At 29.8% G+C, this 12,222-nt stretch overlaps 2 protein-coding genes across 2 annotated transcripts; both read right to left on the reverse strand.

The window, feature by feature from the left end:
- Nucleotides 1-1,015: 1,015 nt before the first annotated feature.
- On the reverse strand, nucleotides 1,016-2,027 carry LOC136089099 (uncharacterized). Its single transcript, XM_065814825.1, has 2 exons — nucleotides 1,776-2,027; nucleotides 1,016-1,287 (listed from the first exon to the last, which is right to left on the reverse strand). The coding sequence occupies exons 1-2, from the start codon at nucleotides 1,904-1,906 to the stop codon at nucleotides 1,059-1,061; spliced, it is 360 nt and encodes a 119-aa protein (XP_065670897.1). The 5' UTR covers nucleotides 1,907-2,027; the 3' UTR covers nucleotides 1,016-1,058.
- Nucleotides 2,028-9,767: 7,740 nt separating this feature from the next.
- Nucleotides 9,768-10,712, reverse strand: LOC136087941 (uncharacterized). Its single transcript, XM_065811571.1, has one exon. It carries the CDS (start codon nucleotides 10,710-10,712, stop codon nucleotides 9,768-9,770), a length of 945 nt encoding a protein of 314 aa, XP_065667643.1.
- Between the last annotated feature and the right edge of the window lie 1,510 nt (nucleotides 10,713-12,222).

Consider the following 12,222-nt stretch of genomic DNA (forward strand, 5'->3'; position numbering starts at 1 on the left):
TTGAATAAATAAAAAAATAATTCTAAACTATATTGTATATAGTTTAGAATTATTTATTTATTATTTAATCTAATAAACTCTAACTGTAACTATAACTTATAGTTACAGTTACAGTTTATTAGATTAAATAAATAAAAAAATAATTCTAAACTATATACAATATAGTTTAGAATTATTTTTTTATTTATTTAATCTAATAAACTCTAACTGTAACTATAAGTTATAGTTATAAGTTATAGTTATTATTTTAATGTTATTATTGAGATAGTTTATTGTGATTTTGTTATTATTTTAATGTTATATTATAGATTACTTGGCGTATGTTATATTATAGATTACTTGCTGAATTATCACGATACTCGATTTCCCAGTTTTCGCTTTTAAACTTTTCGCTCTTACGTTCTTTCGCTTTTAAACTTTTCGCTCTGACGTCCCACTACCGTTTTTCGGCCAAATTCTGTGACACGTTTTTACAAGTTTTTTGAAAAGTTGCATGATATGAACTTGTTTTGCTCTGTTATTTTTTAGAAATATGTATGAATATATATATTTTTTGAATACTAGAATTATGGAACTTTAATTTTGCATGGATTTCTTTGAGTTAAAATTTTATTTATTATGAATTTATTGTTCTTAAAAATTTATTTGTTTTTTTGTATATCGAATATATGTTCTCTCAACTTTAAAAATCTTTTTTGTTACTACCTGTCAAATTTCATATATATATATATATATATATATATATATATATATATATATATATATATATATATATATATATATATATATATATATATATATATATATATATATATATATATATGTATATGTATATATATATATATATATATATATATATATATATATATATATATATATATATATATATATATATATATATATATATATATTAGGTTTTATTTCCATTATTCTAGTATAAAGACAAGATGAAAAGAAAGCTGATAAATAAACTTTTTTAAACAAACTTATATTTACTTATACACTAATGCTTAATATTAACATTTTCAACTAGTTTTCTTTTACATGCTACTTTTCTTTTACATCCAACAGGGTGAATCTTGTGCGACTAAATTTGAAATTCTTTTTGTACTATCATAACCCAAGTCTAGTGTAGGATAGTCCCAATAACCACTGACAAAATGATTAGAGTATACTCTTGACTTAGAACCTGGACTCCGGAGCTTTTTATCCTTCTCTCTATTTATAAGAAGTTTCCAAAGTTTTATTTTTTCAGGATTTTTTATTCTTTCAGGAAAAGACTGAAGACTATAAAAATAAGTTGTTATTAGTACTAATAATTTACATAATATCTATATAATATGTGTGTATATATATCTATATAATATGTGTATATATATATCTATATAATATGTATGTATGTATATATATATATATATATATATATATATATATATATAATATATATATATATATATATATATACATATATATATATAATGTAAATTATTAGTATTAATAGTGTTATAATACACTATATAGTGTTAAATAATATAATGCAATAACAATAATAGTGTTACAATACACTATAATTATAGTGTATTATAATACACTATAATTATAGTGTATTATAACACTATTATTACGCATTATACTATATAACACTATATAGTGTATTATAACGCTATTAATACTAATAGTTTACATAATATCCATATAATATGTATGTAATACACTATAATTATAGTGTTATATAACACTATTATTATGAAAGAGGTAGTCTAGTTAATCTATACCTAAAAGATTCTGTGCAATTACAGTTTTCTTCTTCTCTTCTTGTCCCGTGAACTTTACAAATTTCCTGTCTCCATTTAATAAGTCTATATTGACCATTTTTACAATCTTCAACAGCACAATGAGTAGACATTTATAATTTTTTTGACCTTCTCGCAGTAACTCAAGTCAAATTATATAAATAAATGTTTGTTTACCTCCGCTAGGTTTGCGCATGTCATTTGACATGCGTGCGCAGCGCTTAAACTCAAATCAGAGAATCGTGTATTTTGAATTGTCGCAAATAGGCATTGACTCTAATACAGAGAGTAATACAGTTTGTAGAAATGGACAGTTTTTTATTATTTACAAAAAATAGTGATTCGTTTCTCAAAACATCTCAACAAGTCACTAAACATTTTAAGATAGAAACATGTAAAAATCAGATTAGGAGTCTCATAAATATATTATCGTATTGGGCTACAAATTTTAACAGGGCTGAGGACGTGTTTTTTTTATATCTGCAGGTTATAGCAAATGAAACTAAACATATATTTAGAGAGAAATTAGGCCCTATAAAACAATCTTACTTATCTTCTCGATTTTCTAACTCTTACAAAGAACGTCGGAACAATATAGCACTACTAAAAGCTGAATTAAACAGCATACTAAATCAATTATGTGTTCTAAGACAGTATGTTAAGCAAAAAGAAAAAATAATTAAAGCTTTAAGGGCAGAAATACCAGATCTGAAAAAACACACAAAAATAAAATTACAGTGAGCAGATTCATCACTTTAAAGCTGAAAAAAAAGCTTTGAAATTAAATGAAAAGCATAAGTTAAGGCAACTCAAAACTAAGCATAGTGCTGCTGTTTTGACAAGTAACGGGGTAATTGCTAGTTTGAAGAATGATTTGCTCTAGATTTAGGAGAAAAGAAGAGTAATTAAGCCAGAAGATGAAAAAACATTCATTACAAATCAGAGTAATAATTTATAATATGTTGTGTAATATACCAACAGGTAACATTCCATATCCTATGAGCAAAATAGGGCATTATATGGGTGTTACTTTTAATAATATTCCTCATCAAAGTACTGTTCTGCAAAAGGCTCAAGACTTGGCAGTATTTTAGATTTGCAAGCAGCAAAGTGGGCTATGGATAATAATAATCTTACTCTTGATTTTGATGCTACAACACAAGAAAGTGTCTAAATTAATAGCATTAACTTAACATCAAAAGATAAATGTCTTGTTATTGCTCTAGATCAGTTACCAGGAGGAACAGCATTCGATTATGAAAGTCATATATGCACTTCAATTGATTATATGGCATTTCTTTATTCAGATTTTTGCCAAAGTAGCTTTGATGAATGTCGTAACTCGATTATTGAAAATATATCTAACACAATGTCAGACAGAGTTGTAGTCAACCATCTTATTATAAGCAAAGTTTGTTCAACCTGGGGCAAGAATTTGAATGAGCTGAAGTGCCATTTGAACACATTTGAACTTTTTTACACAATTGCATTTCATGTCGCTCAGCATTACAGTCTCTTGAGAGTGAGAATTGGTAATTATTCAGAAATGATTGTATGGCAGTTGAAATTATTTTAATGAACAAAATAAGGTTTATAGACATCAAAGGTGATCTACGAAGTATTTCAAGATATCGTGAAAATTGGCTTTATATTCGTTTTCATACTTGTTTCATTTTTATGAAGCATTTTAGTGAGTTTAAACATTTCCTCACTGTTAGAACAGTAAAATGTAAAAGTTTGTTAGCAATTTTAAGAGGGGCATTTTGTAATAAAACTGCCATAAAAGAAATGTGCGTGCTTGCATTGTTTGGAAAATTCCTTACTGAGTCTTGAATGAAAAAGTTTTATGCTTTAGCTGAGGATGCAACTTTTGATCATGTTTCTGGTATTCAGTTAGTGGAAAAAGTTTTGCTAATAATTACAAATTGGAAATCTAATCCAGCTGATCAGTTTTGCAGAAGAACATATTTTTTGGGAATATTCTTGCATTCTTAACATTAAAAAATCATTTTATGCTCCATTGCTAACCACTAAAACTCGTATAAGCTTCATTGATAACCAGCTTAAAAAAATGACTTCTGCTTGTCTTGATGCTGTGCAAGATATCTTGAAGCGACAATATAAAAGGTATTTCTCACTTTCTATTACAGAAACACTAAAGGAGGTAAGAGACGCAAATGGGAGGAACTTGGTAGATATATCATAATTATGTTGTAAATTTGTTTTTTTAAATGGTTTTTTACTAAATAAACACTATTTTTTATCATTTTTATTGAAATTATTTTATATTAAAAGTTTAAAAATTAAATTTACCAGCTTTCTCCACGTAATCACTGCCATCTGGCACCCAGAGTGAAAATAAAAACCTCCTTGGTAAGTTTTTTACTGTGTTTTATTTTTTGTTTTTCATTTTAATTTTTTGAACACTCATTTAGTCTTTTTTTTTTAAATATAGGCTTGTCTAGGAGTGATTTCTTGGTTTGGCGCCAAAGCCACCCTAGGCCTAAATCAAAAAGAGCCTTCCGCATATGGGTCCAGAATGGAGGTAAAGACCTGCCTTATTTTAAATTCAAACCTCCTGGTGGCAGAAGGGATGGCAGAGGGTTCAGGAATGTATTTATTAACAACTATAAATATACTTGTTAATAAGTTTATATAGATTCACTTAGCTGAATCTATATACACTTATTGATAGGTTTATGGATAGTGTGTATGTATATATTTTTTAAGTTGATACTTGTATATAATCCTTTTGTATTTTAATTTTTGTATATAGTTGAGTTTAATTTTTTTAAGAAAAATTTGTGTTTTTATATAAATACTATTTATTATTACAAAAAAATAATATTTAAGTTCTAACACACCCTACCCAAGGTGCGAGAGGTGTAGAGCTTCCGAATAATACCCTCTTGCACCCTTTTCAGCGTTTATCGCTAAAACCTTTCTTTTTTTTGATACTAAATTGCATTCATTTAGATATAAAGATACTAAGTAATTATCTTTATATTGGGTCAGAAGGTGCGCCCGAAGCCAAAAGGACTTCTGGCCTATCAACCTAAAGTATCCAAATTATATTTGATGGTCCCCTGCTTAAATATATTAAAAATACAAATAAAAATTATAAATTTCAATTAAATATTTGTAAAAATTTAAAAATAGATCGCTGATATATACTAGAAAAAAGAGCGGTCCTAATATAGATTCTTGTGGTACTCCACAAGATATATTCATGTTGATATTTTTTCCGTAATTATGAAAAATATATTGCTTTTAAACTATTTAAGGTTCGAGTGTTTAATACTGTAGTTTTTTAATTTGGTTAATAAAATATAATGATTTACAGTGTCAAAAGCCTTGCTGAGATCAATAAAACGCCTAAAGTATATTTGTTTTCTTCAAAAGATTTAAGAATATCATGAACAAGATGAAAAATTGCCTGATCAGTTGAGTGACCTTTTTTGAATCCAAATTGTTTATTATAAAGAATGTTATTAATATCTAAGAAATAGTACAGTCTTTTATACATAATATGTTCTAATATTTTTGAGAAGCATGGTAGTATTGATGTAGGTCTATAATTTGCGATACAAGTTGCATCTCCAGATTTTAGAACTGGTATCACCCTTGCAACTTTTAGTTTCTCAGGAAAGGTTCCTTGTTCTGAAGAAAGACTAAAAAGGTGCAAAAGCGGAGTTTTTAAATAAAATATTGATTTAATTATTATATTGCTACTTACATCATCAACTCCATTACCTTTATTTGATTTTAATAAATTTACAGCATCAAGTAGTTCTTTCTCATATAACTTATTATTTTCCATAAGATTATTATTTGAGCTTAAGTATGATTCAAAGCTAGTTTTACTACTTTTTATTTTTGAGACCAAACTTGGGTCTACATGATTGAAAGAATTAGCGATTAAAGAATCGTTAGTAATTTCACGATTATTTATAATGAGTTTTCTGGGAAACCCATTAGTGCTTATGATTTTTTTACCTATCACCTCCTTTATTATGCGCCAAATTTTTTGTGCATCATTTTTGCAGTTAAGTAACTGATTAGTATAATACTGCCTTTTTGAATACTTTATTACTGTTTAGAAAAGCCGTTTGTATTTTTTATATTTTTTTCGTTTTCATAAGTTCTTTTTTTAATAAACTTTTTGTATAAGCGCTTTTTTTTTGTTTTTTTTGATGACTTTATTATTTCCGTTGTTATCCAAGGATTTTGCTGGGATTTGATTTTCATAAATTTACTAATAAATGGGAAAGCTTCATTATAGTGGCTTTAAAATATGCTATGAAAACATAAAGCTTCATCTGCATTTTTAAAATAGTTTTACAATTTGTTGTGGATAACAGATTGATAAAAGTATTAATGGATGAATTATTAATTATTCGCTTTTTAATTTTTCCTAATATTTTATTGATGTCTTTTTCTGAAATTATAAACACTGGAAAGTGGTGTGAAATGTCAGTGACAAATATTCCAGTCTTAACTTTCATGTATTTGAACTTGTTAAATATGATTTGATCAATTAATGTAGCACTATTTTTTGTTATGCGTGTTGGTTTGTTAATTGTTGGAATGAAACCATTTTGAAATATAATGTTGGTAAAATTTCTGACGCTTTCATTTTTTCATAATCGAGCAAGTCTAAATTGAGATCGCCCACAAAATAAATTAGTTTGCCACAAATATCATTTTTTGTAATTAACATTTTAAGTGTTTGTTAAATGGTTTTATATTACCTGAAGGTGGCCTATATATGACGTGCAAAATTGTTTTTGCTGGTGTTGTTTAATACCTCAATGGTTAACACCTCATAATCTTTTGTTATTAAGCACAATTCAGTACGAATTTTAAAATCTAAAGAATTGTGTATGAAAATGCACACTCCTCCTCCTGCTTTTTCAGATCCTCTTATTTGAAGAATAACTTTATAATTATTAATTTAAAAGTTAGAGTTATTTTCAATTTCTTTATTCCGGCACCGTGTTTCTGTTAGGCATATAATTTGAAAATTTATTTTGACGCTAAATAAAAATTCCTTAAGTTTATCAATTTTTTTTTTGTATACTCCTTATTTTAAGATGCAGGATGGGTAGTGCATTATCATCTATGTTAGCAGTTAGTGTTGTGAATCTATGTTAGCAGTTAGTGTTGAAACGTTTGAACTGTAATAATAAGTGCTTATATTTTCCATCCCTTTCCCATCTTTATAAAAACTAATATTTGATTCACGGTTGTTTTCTATACTTATATTTTTGTTTATTACAAAAGCTTTACTTTTATTTATGTCGTTATCATTGTATGTGTTATTCTTAGCATTAAAATTAGATAATAAGTTTGTTCCCATTTTAAAATAAGAATTTAAGCAATAAAAATAAAATAAAAACAAAAATTTTTTTTGGGAGTCGCGAATGATTAGTTTATCGTACCAGTCGCGAATGATTAGTTTATCATAATATTACTGCGTATTTTCCGCCTTCTCGTTTTTTTTTTAGTTATTCTCGAAGCTGTTTTTTTATAATTGTGGTTTCAGCGCTGTAGTCTTCATTTATATAAATATTTTTCCCTTTTGAATTTTTCGCCTGTTTTAAAATGTCTACTTTGTCTTTATAATTTAGTAGTTTGACAACTATTGGTCGAATTTTATGTCTGCTTCTAAGTTCAGTACTGTGAGCCCTCTCAATTTTTGTATATTTTAAACCAAGTATATCTTCAAAGAGCTTCTGCACCTTGGATTCACTGACACTCCAATTTTCATTTTCGTTTTCCATTATGCCTTCTATTCTTGAGCACATCATGAGCCATAAGTACCCTTTGTCTCCTACTTGTAGACTTAATCCAATTTAGAATTTAATCCATATCTCGATAACATAAATATTACCATCGATGTGGCACTTTATCAAAAGCTTTGGAGAAGTTTTATCAATCATTTTTTCATCAGAATTTACTGCATTTATTGATATCGCATTCTCAAAAAACCCGTTTAATTAAAGAAACTACTAATATTTGAATTGTTAACGTTGTATTGAGAACTTTCAATTTGCTTTGTAAGAGAATTAACTATGATGTCATAATTATGATGTCATAATCTTTCATAATTGCTGCTAACTGCTAACCACTACAGATTATTTCAGATTTTAACTTAAAAGACCACTTTTCTGGGAGCTTTAATGTTAAGTGGATTCCGTTCTTTTCTGCATCAACTAAAAAATTTATTAAAATTTTTAAAATAAAGCAAGAAGAGAACAACTATTTTTGTGCAATTTGTTGTATGAGAGCAGTGTAGTAGATGTAAAAGGGGGTTTGAACTCACCCCAAGATGTCCTCTACTATGGTCTACCCTATGCAGTCAAAAAAACTTTTTAGCACCACTTTACACCTCCCCTCGGAGAGCTTTTTACACCCCTCTTATATAAAAACCTTTTTACACCCACAAAACAAAAAAAATTTTGACACCCCTTATGAAAATATTTTGACACCCACCAAAAAAACCTTTCTTTCCATGGTTAAGTACTATCAAGCGGCCATTCCATAGAGGAATGGATTAATATGAAACTTGAGAGAAACGACCTCAATCGAGTTTAGCACCAACATACATAACAAGAACACCACAGTATCTACTTATCCAGTAACAGCTATTCGTTATCCAGTAACACTCAGTTAAATAAATGGAAAAAATAAAAAAAAAAAAAATAATATAATTTTAAATTTAGAAAGCATTAGCTGAATATATTATGAGAGACTTGTTAACATAGATTATACTGTTATATTGAACTCGTAGAAGACTAAATAAGTCTTATTATCAAAAACCTTGGGGTAATACGCAAGATACACATAAACGTTGCGATTCTTATGCACAAATATTTTAAATATTATTGTAATAAGATTTTGTTTTGTTTTTTTTAGTTGTATTATGATTTATGTGTGTATTTTTTTTTTTTAATTATTTTTTTGATGATTTTTATATGTCTGTCTGTAATTCCTACTGCACACCTCACTGCTGTCACACTGTTCTCATACATATCCTGCACCACCCTCACATACCTTTCCGCTACTCATGACCTCCTCATACAATACCACAGCTCCTGTCTCGGAACTCTATTATAAGCTTTCTCTAAGTCCAAAAACACACAATGTAACTCCTTCTGTTCTTCCCTATACTTCTCCATTAACACTCTCAGAGCAAACATAGCATCTGTGGTGCTCTTAGCTGGCATGAAACCATACTGCTGCTCACAGATCTCTACTTTTCCTCTAAGCCAAGCTTCCACTACTCTTTTCCAGATTTTCAGGCTGTGACTGATCAACTTGATTTCCCTGTAATTACTACAGCTCTGAATGTCGCCCTTATTCTTGAAAATTGGCACCATTATGCTATGTCTCCACTCCTCAGGCATCTTCTGACCGTCCAAGATTCTGTTAAATAACTCTGTCAAAAACTCTACTGCTATCTTTCCCAAACATTTCCATGCCTCCACTGGAATATCATCCGGTCCAACTGGAATATCATCCGGTCCAACTGGAATATCAATCCGGTCCAACACACTTCATTCTCCGAATTGCAGCCCTTACTTCCTCCTTGCTCACCTGGGAAACCTCCTGATTCACAACCTATGTCTCTTCTAACTTTCCTTCACTATCATTCTCTTGATTCATCAGTTACTCAAATTACTCCTTCCACCTTCCCAAGACACTCTCCTCACTAGACAACACATTTCCATCTTTATCCTTAATCATCCTAACCTGCTGCACATCCTGCCCATCACGGTTTCTCTGTCTGGCCAATCTGAACAGATCTTTTTTCTCTTCCTTAGTGTTCAATTTCTCATACAGATTACTATATGCCTTTTCTTTAGCTTTTGTCACTGCTCTTTTTGTCTTGCCACACATCTCCTTGTACTTCTGTCTACTTTCTTCATCTTGCTGAAAGTGCCAATTCTTTTTAACCAACCGCTTTCCTCTTTAACTTTCATGAACTTCCTCATTCCACCACCACGTCTCCTTGTCTATCTTCTTCTGTCCTGATGTTACACCAAGTATCTTCCTTGCCACATCCCTCACTGTATTTGACGTCTCATTCCAGGTATCCAGAACACCACCACCCAGTGCCTGTCTCAGCTCATTCCTGAACTTTACACAACAGTCTTCATCCTTTAACTTCCACCACCTTATCTTAGGTTCTGCTCTCACTCTCTTCTTCTTCTTCACCTCAAAAACTATCCTACATATCACCATCCTATGCTGTTTAGCTACACTCTCTCCTGGTACCACCTTGCAATCACTAATCTCTTTCAGGTTTCTTCTCCTACAGAGGATATAGTCCACCTGTGTGCCTCTTCCCCCACTCTTATACGTCACCCTGTGTTCTTCCTTTTTCTTAAAATAAGTGTTGACTACAGCCATCTTTATCTTTATAGCAAAATCTACCACCATCTGTCCTTCTGTATTCCTTTCTTTAACTCCATACCTATCCATCACCTCCTCATCACCACTGTTCCCTTCACTAACATGTCCATTAAAATCTGCTCCAAGAATTATTCTCTCTTCTATAGGAACCTGCAGGATAACTTCATCTAACTCTCTCCAGAATTCTTCTTTCTCCTCCGTATCACACCCTAGCTGAGGAGCATAAGCACTGATGGCATTCATCACCACCCCATTAATCTCTAATTTTGCACAGATCACTCTGTCACTTACTCTCTTTACCTCCACTACACTCTTACTAAACTCCTCTTTCAGAATTACCCCTACTCCATTTCTCTTCCTGTCGACACCATGATGGAAGAGTTTGAAGCCACCACCAATACTGCTGGCCTTGCTGCCCTTCCACCTGGTCTCCTGTACACTCAGTATGTCTAACTTCCTCCTCTCCATCTCATCAGCTAGCTCTCTCCCTTTACCGGTCATAGAGCCCACATTCAACGTACCAAATTTAACCTCCACCTTCCTGCTCATCCCCCTCTTTTTCAGCTTCAGAGCTCTTTTCCCCCCTTTTCTCCTCCTCCTTGTCCCAACAGTAGCCCAATTTCCACTAACGCCCTGTTGGGCAAAAGCACCAGAGGCTGTCGTTGTTAACCCGGGTTCCGACCAATCCGGTATGAAATTCCTATTGTTGATCCGCATCATTTTATTTGGCGCAGTTTTTACATCAAATGCCCTTCCTGACGCAACCCTCCCTATTTATCCGGGCTTGGGACCGGCACTAAAATACACTGGTGTGTGCATCCTAGTGGCTAGGTTATGTATGTATATATATATATATATATATATATATATATATATATATATATATATATATATATATATATATATATATATATATATATATATATATATATATATTTAGGTTATATATATATATATATATATTTTTTTTTAATGTTTTATATATATACATATATATATATATATATATATATATATATATATATATATATATATATATATATATATATATATATATATATATATATATATATATATATATATATATATATATATATATATATATTGTTGTTGTATGATTTAGTGTTAAAAACACTAAACTCTTGATCGTTGTAGAGTGCTCAATATTCAAGAAAATATATATTTTTTCAAAAACAGAGCGTTTTATACTTAAATTTTAGAAAAAACAACTTTTAATGGAACTTAAAGTTTCATGCCTATCGGCAATCATCAGCCATGAAGTACAAAATCAAAAATATAAAAAACCGTAAAAAAAAGATGTATTTCTGAATTAATTTGTTATACAAATAGGGGCTGCGATAAAAGATAGAGAATTGAAAGTTTTTTATTTTTTTCCAGGGTACGATAAAGTTACCAGTTGCTCTTGTATTAAACTTATTGTTAATTGAATGAAAGAAGTTTTTTTGAGAATCGTGAAGGAACTAATCTCATTTTGTATTTTAGCATAAATAGTATATTAGCATAGATATTAACTTGATAAATGTTCAGCGCTTTCATTTCTTTCAATAGAGGTTTAGCGTGTGTAAGTTTGTTTTTATGATATATTACTCTTGAAGTATGTTGTTACCGTTGATAAAGAGACATTAATTTTGTCTTGTGGGTGCTTCCCCAATGTTAGCGTATGTAAGATGACTATGTATAAATGAAAAGTAAAGAATTTTCAAGTTTTTTTCTAATAAAAATGAAATCAAAGATCACTTTTTCAAGCTTCGTTATTTCTTTATATATGTTGTAAACAAGTAGCTAAGCCGGCTGAGTTATTTCCGTAATAATCGCAATTTTTGGAACCAAAATAAGTTTTGGTACCAAAAATAAAAATAAAAAATAATAAAATTGTTCCTATTACGGCTCTACCAGCTATCAACATTATAATAATAATAATTTAATAAAATATGTGAATGGGATAAAACATGGTCAATGACTTTCAACGAGGAAAAATGTAATGAATTTT

This window comes from Hydra vulgaris, chromosome 12 (genome assembly GCF_038396675.1).
Source record: "Hydra vulgaris chromosome 12, alternate assembly HydraT2T_AEP".
NCBI classification, from domain to species: domain Eukaryota; kingdom Metazoa; phylum Cnidaria; class Hydrozoa; order Anthoathecata; family Hydridae; genus Hydra; species Hydra vulgaris.

Excerpts from the sequence above, each read along its gene's own strand:
- LOC136089099 (XM_065814825.1), bottom strand. The coding sequence starts at position 1,906 with ATGTCTACTCATTGTGCTGTTGAAGATTGTAAAAATGGTCAATATAGA. Across the intron at positions 1,288-1,775 it reads AATTGCACAGAATCTTTTAG|TCTTCAGTCTTTTCCTGAAA; the intron begins GTATAGATTAAC and ends TTATTTTTATAG.
- LOC136087941 (XM_065811571.1), bottom strand. The coding sequence starts at position 10,712 with ATGACCGGTAAAGGGAGAGAGCTAGCTGATGAGATGGAGAGGAGGAAG.